The 9564-nt window shown below is 44.8% G+C and overlaps 1 protein-coding gene across 2 annotated transcripts; it reads left to right on the top strand.

Moving 5' to 3' along the window:
- Positions 1-70: 70 nt before the first annotated feature.
- On the top strand, positions 71-8528 carry esf1 (ESF1, nucleolar pre-rRNA processing protein, homolog (S. cerevisiae)). Of its 2 annotated transcripts, XM_042102597.1 has the most exons (15): positions 71-230; positions 543-1018; positions 1135-1178; positions 1266-1487; positions 1856-1969; positions 2099-2211; positions 2731-2883; positions 3297-3411; positions 3685-3859; positions 4288-4464; positions 4921-5048; positions 5816-5903; positions 6117-6205; positions 6418-6567; positions 7614-8528. In XM_042102597.1, the coding sequence occupies exons 2-15, from the start codon at positions 577-579 to the stop codon at positions 7920-7922; spliced, it is 2319 nt and encodes a 772-aa protein (XP_041958531.1). In that variant the 5' UTR covers positions 71-230; positions 543-576; the 3' UTR covers positions 7923-8528. The 2 variants fall into 2 exon arrangements, with proteins under 2 accessions (XP_041958531.1, XP_041958530.1); XM_042102596.1 differs by having other exon boundaries at positions 92-230; positions 1135-1487.
- The last annotated feature ends 1036 nt before the right edge of the window (positions 8529-9564 follow it).

The raw sequence follows: 9564 nt of genomic DNA, 5'->3' as shown, positions 1-9564 counted from the left end.
ATAAGATTACAAAACATCTAGATGGTTATAGAAACTACTAATGTGTTTTGAACTTCTTGACTTGCCGTAGAATGTAGAGATCGTGGAACAAGGGCATGACGGGAAAACACGTGGAGAGATGTGTGTTTTCATGCAGCTGACCCTTTTGAAGTGAGATTTCATCACTGGTTTCAAGCATTTATTTACATTATACTTTTAATGTAACCACAAAAGTCTGCGTTATTTAACAGGTACGTTTGTTTAATACGTTTGAATAAAAAAGCTGTCTCTGGAGTGCGTGTAGAAGTAACGTTAACGTTAATTTGCCTAGCTAAGTTCATGTTGTTGTTAGCTAACTCAGGTTACTAGAAAGAAAGCACACTTGTACTGTCAACTTAATGTTACAGGATAATTTATGGAAATATGAACGTTTTGATACAGGCATCAATCTTAAATACTGTAAGGGCGCAATTATTATCTGGTACAGCTAAAGGGATTAGAGACATTGCCAGGACTAGCCTGACTGACTTTTATAGTAACCCTTGCTTGCTTTGTCGTGGCAGGTAACTTAGCAAGCACGAAAACAAAACCAGAGACATGGCTTCAAAGAAGAGCCAGGACGGCGACGACCGTTTTCTCAAGGTGAAGAAGGACCCTCGCTTTTGGGAGATGCCCGACAAGGAGCGCAAAATCAAGATTGATAAGCGGTTCCAGTCTATGTTCCACGACGACCGTTTCAAACTTAAATACACAGTCGACAAGCGCGGCAGACCCGTCAACCACACCTCGTCCGAGGACCTGAAGAAGTTCTACAAGCTGTCAGACTCGGATGTGTCCGACGCGGAGCTGGAGGAACAAGGAGGTAAGAAAAAGAAGAAGAAAAAGAAGGCACTCAAAGCGGAGTTGGAGGAGATCCAAGACGAAGAGGAGGAAAAAGACGAGGAGATATCAAAGAAAGACAAGAAAACAACTTCAAAACCGAAAGACACCCCACTCAAGACAGTGCAGCCAAAAAGAGGGGTGAAGGTCTACGAGGAAGGTACGTTTTGGAAGTTAAGAGAGCGCACAAGGAGCATTGTGGTACATTTGCCTTTTAGTGGCTGAAAATAGAATTGTATGGGGTAATAGGTCTATTGCTATTGTTTGTTTAACCAGGTGAGGAAGAGGAGGCGCCAAGTGATGATGAAGAAGGAGACGATGAGGACGACGACGATGATGATGATGATAGTGTTGATATGGAGGAGGGTGTCTCAGAAGGTAGTGAGGAGGAAGTGGAGGGAGAAGAGGATGACGATGAAGAAGACGACGATGAAGACGTAGGTACCGAGTCTGAGGATGAGGAGAGCGAGAGTGACAGCGGCCCCGACTTGGCCAGAGGGAAAGGCAACGTGGAGACCAGCTCAGACGAGGACGATGAGGACGAGGTGGAGGACATGCTTCGTCGCGAGGCAGATGAGATTGTGCACGACTGGGGCGAGATGTGGAAGGACGCTCCTCGTGCTGATGAGGTGAGTGATGCGCTCATGTTACACACACGCACGCACACACACACACACACACACACACACACATACACTCTTACTCACACACACTTACACACACTTACTCACTCACCAAACACTTACACACTCCCAATAGGCTCCAAAGATTCGAAATGCAAGTTATAGCTGTTTTTAGCTGTGTTAAATCTGTTAATAGCTGTTTATAGCTGATATATAGGTAGAGGCATAAACTGCTTGTTTGAACCCACAGAAGAAGCTAGTAGCATTTACATTTAATGTGATACTGCCAGCAAAACTACATGTGCACAGTATGCACACAAGTGGATCATCTTGGAATGTAAATACAGGAGTCTTAAAATATTGACTTTATACAGATGTCCCGGCGGCTGGCGGTGTGCAACATGAACTGGGACCGGATGAAGGCCAAAGACCTGCTGGCCCTCTTCAACTCCTTCAAACCTAAAGACGGCGTCATCTTCTCTGTCAAGGTAGAGTTTCTACGGAGCTCAGTGTGTAGCAGTGGTTTCACACACACACACACACACACACACAAACACAAACACAAACACAACACACACACACACACACACGATAACAGTACCCCTCTTGTGCCCCAGATCTACCCGTCTGAGTTTGGGAAAGAGAGGCTGCAGGCTGAGCAGACCCAGGGCCCTATGGAGCTCGCCGCTCTGCCTGACGACCTGGACGACAACGACACAGAAGAGAAGAGGTACGAGTTCATTAAGCGCTTCTTATGCGTTATGGTTTGTATAGTATTGTTTATTTTCATTAGGCTGTTGATTGATTGTTTTTTATTAATATTCTCCTTAATGTAGTCTTACCATGTTATTGTTATTATATTATTGATTGAATGGATATTGTTGTTTATTATTGCTATTCTCTTTAATGGAGTCTAATGAACATTTTAAATTGTTCCCTGTTAATATGAAGTATTCAATTGTTTTGTATTTGTGTGTTGCTTTGGACAAAGGCGTCTGCCAAATCCCATAACCATAACAATGGCAAAGCATCCACAAAATATGAAGCTATGTTAACGGATGATACTTCTGAATAGCTCTTGCATTTGTTTGTTTTTAGGGTTTACTCATGGTATGTTTAATTAGAGCCACTACGTCTGTACGTACGTGTATCATAGATAATGAGTCTGCGATTAACAATAACTGTGTGTGTCTGTGTTAATTGCATTTCAATCCCTTCGCGTTTGTCTGTTCCCTGGGGGCTGGTGCAGGCTGTACCGAGAGAAGATCAGGGACTACCAGTTCAAGCGTCTGCGCTACTACTACGCCGTGGTGGAGTGTGACTCGGTGAAAACGGCGGCGAAGATCTACGAGGAGTGTGACGGCTTCGAGTACGAGAGCAGTTGCTCCACCATGGACCTGCGGTGAGCAGCGAGAACCACGTCTCGTCCTTAAACACACACACACACACACACACACACACACCGCCACCACGCACCCGGGGATCAGTGAGAACCACATCTCGTCTCCTACACCTTGAGGAGTTTGGGGAGAATTATATTTACCCTAAAGTCATGATTTACGTAAATAAACATACCGTATTCAATTTTCTCTGTTTGTTTGTGACCCCATAGTTTAAAGTCAGAAGTTGAAAGGCATTTGTTGGACTTTTAAGTTGTACCATTGAGAGATATTATGATTGTAAATATGGTGATAATCTGTTTATGTGTTTAGTGTTACTTTGCTCAGAAGGCTTGAGATGAATTTTTGAAACGTGTGTGTGTGTGGTTTTCATGTCTGTGATGTATATCTTAAATGTGTCTATTGCGCTGTTCAGGTTTATTCCAGATGACATGGCGTTTGAGGACGAGCCCACGGACTCCGCAGTGGACGTGGACCTGTCCAGCTACCAGCCCAAAGTCTTCAGCTCCACGGCCAGCACCACTGCTAAGGTGAGATCTGGAGACACGCACGCACGCACGCACGCACACACACACACACTCCTACACATGTCCTTTTTTATGTGTTTGTTATACCGTTTATGATTTCCTGTGGCCTGTCACACACACATATATATATTCACAAGTGGATTTATGTACAGGATTGATTTACATCAAATTTTGTGTGCATGTGGAATTAAGCTGGTATTTTAGTGATTAGTGCTGACGTATTATGAAGTGCATTGACTGAAGTGTGTGTGTGTGTGTGTGTGTGTGTGCGGGCAGGTGGAGCTGACGTGGGACGAGACGGACCATGATCGCGTCACGGCTTTCAGCAGGAACTTCAACAAAGACGAGCTGCTGGACATGGACTTCAAGGCTTACCTGGCATCCTCAAGCGAGGACGAGGAGGAAGATGAAGAGGGGGAGGAGCAGGAGCAGATCGAAGTCATTCCAGAAGGTAAGCTGAACTGAGAGGGGCTGATGTGTAATATCGTTCAGTGGATACCGAATTATACACGAATCCAACATGTTTGCCATATGGGTGTGTTTTAATTGAAATAGAAATTGTTGAAATGATTGATGACCAAGCACTATCACTTCCACATAACGTTCAATACTCCCCTCTGAAAGATGCTACAAGTCCGAAGAGCTGAAACCACACATTTCAAAAATCAGCAATCAGACTCCTGAACACTAGAAAAAATTGATCTAAAGTTATTCATTTACTTTTTTTCTTTTTTTTTTCTTTCTTTTCTTCTTTTATTGGATTGAGCTACCTCTTTCTGTAACAAGAACTACCACTAACATTGTTGTATAAAGTATATCTGTCTATCTAATGCCAATGTCTCCCTCCCTAACCAAGTATCCCCTTCTGTCTTCTCACAGCTCCGAAGCCAGCGGTAGAGATCAGTGAGCCGAAGCAGAAGAAGGAGAAGAAGAAGAAGAAGCCGAGTAAGGAGGACCAGATCGCCAAGTACAGGGAGCTGCTGCAGGGCATCCAGGACAAGGAGCGCAGTAAGGAGCGCGAGCGCGACATGGAGATGGAGATCACCTGGGTGCCAGGTGAGACGTTACCATGACCAGATGAGATGAACTGGGAGGGAGTTTTAAAGTTAACGTTGACTGATGCTTAGCGGACACTTTTATCCAAAATCGACAAGAACTCGATTTTGGGAATCTAACTTGGGTTGACCGATGCTCAGTTGATGATGATATTATTACTGCTCCGCTGCGGTGAAGTATTGGTAGCACATCGAAAGGTCTGAAAGGCGCTTCCCTTGTGTCTTGGTGAAGGCTCCCGTTCAAGACGTGTCCCCATCCGACAGTGTATCAAGTTCTGTGTATGTTGTCCTACCTTCTCTAGCTGTAAAAATGGTGAAGAAAGCCGACAATGATGTCATCGAATGTTTTGGTTGGGCCAACAGAAAGCAGCCAACACTAAGCTTTGCTTTAACGGTGTGACCATGGTGTTAAGGACGAGATGTTTCTGGAGTGTTACTAAAACGTTCCTCTCCTCAGGTCTGAAGGAGAAGACGGAGAAGCTGGTGAAGAAGAAGATGGAGGGGAAGGAGGAGCTGACGCCGTGGGAGGAGTTCCTGCAGAAGAAGAAGGACAAGAAGAGCGAGAAGAAGAAGAGAGCCAAACAGGTACACACACACACACACACACGCGCACACACACGCACACACACACACACACACACACAAGAAGATCGAGAAGAAAAAGAGAGCCAAACAGGTACACACACACACACACACACGCGCACACACACGCACACACACACACACACACACACAAGAAGATCGAGAAGAAAAAGAGAGCCAAACAGGTACACACACACACACACACACACATACACACACACACACACACACACACACACACACAAGAAGATCGAGAAGAAAAAGAGAGCCAAACAGGTACACACACACACACACACACACACACACACACACACACACACACACACACAAGAAGATCGAGAAGAAAAAGAGAGCCAAACAGGTACACACACACACACACACACACACACACAAGAAGATCGAAAAGAAGAAGAGAGCCAAACAGGTACGACCAGAAGTATCTTATAAACCAGAATTTAGATTCAGTCATTTGTACCTTTTTTTTTTTATATCAGGAATATTATGGAAAGAGCGCACGTGCGCACACACACACACTCACTCACACACTCACTCACTCACTCACGACACACTCACTCACTCAGACACACACACACACACACACACACACACACACACATCTGGATTTTACTGCACATGTTCCATCTTCACTTAATTGTGATATTTTGGGCAGTGCACTATGTTTTCCAGTGTATTCCAGAGGAACTAGTTCTCTTGGGGTAATAGTGAGACACACAAACACACATTAATCTTTCTTTTCTTCTCTTCCTCAGTCTGCCGAAGTGGCCATCAGTGATGACGAGCTTCCTGCTGACGTTGACTTCAATGACCCCTTCTTCTCTGAGGAGCTCGGCAACACCGGTAAGGGTCTTCCAATTCTTTGCATCTGTGTCTTGGGTAAGGAATTTTTATCACAAAGTATAGATATGACAAAATATAGATATCACCAAATATAGAGAGAAAGTGATTATTCTGTCCTCTGGTTACTGCTGTGATGAAAGAACGCGTAAATGTTTTCCATTACACAAAATGAAGTTTGAGACCTCTGAACTCTTCATTCTGATTGGTCCACAGCCCTGAAGAGTAAAGCCAAGGGCAAGAAGAACAAGAGGGAGGTGGAGGAGAAAACGCCAGAAGAGATGGAGGAGGCGGAGAGGCAGAAGGTGCGTATGCGTGCGTGTGTGTGTGTGTGGTGTTCAGTGGCTACATGATGATATGAAGTGGCCTTGCAGTAATGTGCTAATGTCTGCAATATATATTTATGTATAGGAGTAGATAGGATTGTTTGTGTGTTAAATATGCTTTTTCCTGAATGTTAAGGCATACCTGTGTGTGTGTGTGTGTGTGTGTGTGTGTGTGTTTGTGTGTCCCTCAGGCTGAGATGGCTCTGCTGATGGATGACGATGAAGGCGAGCAGCACAAGCACTTCAACTACGACAAGATCGTGGAGGAGCAGAACCTGAGCAAGAAGAAGAAGAAGAAGCTCCTGAAGAGCAACACACCCCTGGAGGAGGATAACTTCCAGGTCAGACCCTTCACCACATCCTCCTCCTCCTCTCCCACCCACCCTTCACCACCACCAGCACCTCTTCCTCTCCCACCCTTCACCACCACATCCACCTCTTCCTCTCCCACCCTTCACCACCACATCCACCTCCACATTCACCTCTTCCTTTCCCACCCATCCACCCTTAACCTCCTCTTCCTCACCCACCCTTCACCACCTCCTCCTCCTCTCCCACCCACCCTTCACCTCCTCTTCCTCACCCACCCTTCACCACCACCACTTCCTCCTCCTCTCCCACCCTTCACCACCTCCACATCCACCTTCCTCTGCAGTGCCCTCTTTGTCTCTCTTCTCTTTTTAGTATTGTGTTTGATTTTGATCACTGGGTAAATAGTCAGATGGATTTTTAATGATAGGACTTGAAAGTGTCAAATGTTGAGCAGAAGTTTTGAAATTTCACTAAGCTTGGGCCTTGAGAATGCAAGGTCAATTTCTATAAGCTTGGGCCTTAAAAATGCAGGAAAACTGTTCTGGTCTGTTTATGCTTCTCATGTTGCCGTTAAGCCATCACGTTTCATTTCACTTTTACCTCCAGGAAACCTCTCACTTTTGAACTTTTTCCTTAAACGTTATGATGTGATCATATAATTAGACAGAATGGACATCCTATCCTCAGCAATGGTACAATCTATGTCCTGAAGACTAAATTGTCTGATGAGGGCATTGATAACTGATGTAGTTGATTTAGTTGTTCCATAATGCTTCAGTAAATAATGGGCATAAAGCAGGGGAGTTCACATTGCGCTGAGCTCGTTGGCAGGCACATCAAAAATCTTTGGGACATTGCCTCTACCAAGAGCAACCTAGCGGCGAGCGCAGTGCATGCCACGCATTGCGTTTGTCCACTTATTGGCATACATTATAATGAGCGTCATTTAGGGATCCTAGTAAAACAGTCAGCACTGGAAGGTACACCAAAGTGTTGCTATGCCAACGCCCATTCTACTCCTTCCTTCAATTTTGTGTTCATTCCACTGACCTTCCTTGTTCTCTCCTTTTCACAGGTTGACCTGAAGGACCCTCGGTTCGACGCCATGTTCACATCTCACCTGTACAACCTGGACCCGTCAGACCCCGGCTTCAAGAAGACCAAAGCCTCGCAGAGCATCGTGGCGGAGAAGCAGCGTCGCCGAGAGGAGAAGGAGCGGAGGCAGGAACAGGAAATGGCTACCAAGAAACAGGAAGTGGACAGGGACGGGTCGACGTCGACGTCCAAGAGGAAAGAGGTGGACCCCAATCTGTCTTTGCTTATCAAGAACATCAAGAACAAGACGGAACAGTTCCAGGCCCGCAAGAAGCAGAAGATGTCTTAGAAGGTTCTGGAACAGCTCCAGGCCCGCAAAAAGCGGATGTCGTCTTAGAACGTTCTGGAACAGTTCCAGGCCCGCAAGAAGCAGAAGATGTCTTGAAACGTTCTGGTTTTGGAAGGTGGGAAACCACCTGCTTGATTTGGGGGGTTACTGCTCTCATTTCTTTGCATCATGTAACCTACGGACTGATGCACGATATAACCGCAAAAGCATCCCATAATTTACACACACACACGTGTGTGTATCATGACTTATGATATCTGCTGCCTGGAACACCATTTTATTTTTGGATTCGGGATTATCTATATAAACTTTTACTGTTTTGAGACTTAAGATTTGTCTTCATTCCATCTATCCATCATTATTATTAAAAGAGGATTCAGAAAAGAAGTCACTTTCACAGAAACACTGTTAAACGTTTTTTATTGTTCTATTTTGATACCAATGCACACATTCATGAGTCTGTTGGCACTTGCACACAGGGAGAGAGAGTAATGGCAGGTATGTATGACAGGCACGTCGAGCACTGGAATCTCACAGGTGGTCTAACTGCCCTTAGAGCACCTACCACAGGCCAGTCAGATTCATAAACAAACAAACAAACAAACATGTAGAATAAGTGTTGTTAAAATAAACAAACCCATTACTTTATAAAAGGGCAGTTCTGTACAGTTAGTGCAACATGGTGTATCAGAGAGTCGCTGTCTTTTATCGGATAGGTTCCTCTGCAGCACCAAGATGGAGTACTTCTACATACATTGCACACAGCACACTCTTACGGCTTACACAGTTGCGTTCCATTAACACGTGCCAGTGGGTGTTCCTGCCGTATAACCGTAATTTCATTGGTTGGTGCCGTCTGTTAAATTACTCATAATTTCATTGGCTGATGCCGTCCGTTGGTGCAACAAAAGTTGACCTCAACGCGAGAGACGGGAGCAACGCAACACAACGGACCCGCAATTCAGTTCGGCAACGGATGACGTAAGCCCATGTAAAAGTGGACGGGATGTGTCTCCAGCACTGCAACGCACGCAACTGTGTGTGGGAGCCGTTACTCTCTCCTTGAGCATGGGACTTCACTGACTGCAAGGCTGAGGTGAGCTGAACTCTACTGGAGAACCACGGCTCCAAAGGGAACGATAGTGTTGTTCTAGCAGCAGTTCTATTTAACAACACTACCAGCTACATGGGATGTGGCTTCACTCACTGACCAGGTGTGAATTTCTTGAGGTAACTGATGCTGAAGCAAGCAAGCAGAGCTTGAGTTACTTGAGCTGGCCATCTCTTGCAAAGTTTTTTTTTTTTTTTTTCCCGTTCTCTTTGGAACTTCATAGGATTCTATGAAGAATTCTGATGCTGTAGAACATGTCTAGACCAACTGCACAGCACCATTTTCACTATCATATTCATGTGAATTCTATCCATTTAGTATTCATTTGACCTTTAGATGCTGTTGTTAGGCAGTGAAAAATATAAACAAATGTGAAGAAATCATCAGAAACAGCATATAAATGCAAATGTATATGAGGTTCCAAAAAGTGAAAAGATAGTTGGTCTAGCAGCATGTCTACAGCAACACTATCAGCTAGGGATGTAACGATACCCTCAACTCGCAATGCGATACGATTCACGATTTCAAGTT

Source organism: Alosa sapidissima, chromosome 9 (assembly GCF_018492685.1).
Source record: "Alosa sapidissima isolate fAloSap1 chromosome 9, fAloSap1.pri, whole genome shotgun sequence".
Lineage (NCBI taxonomy): Eukaryota > Metazoa > Chordata > Actinopteri > Clupeiformes > Clupeidae > Alosa > Alosa sapidissima.
This window is presented reverse-complemented; position numbering and strand designations above follow the sequence as displayed.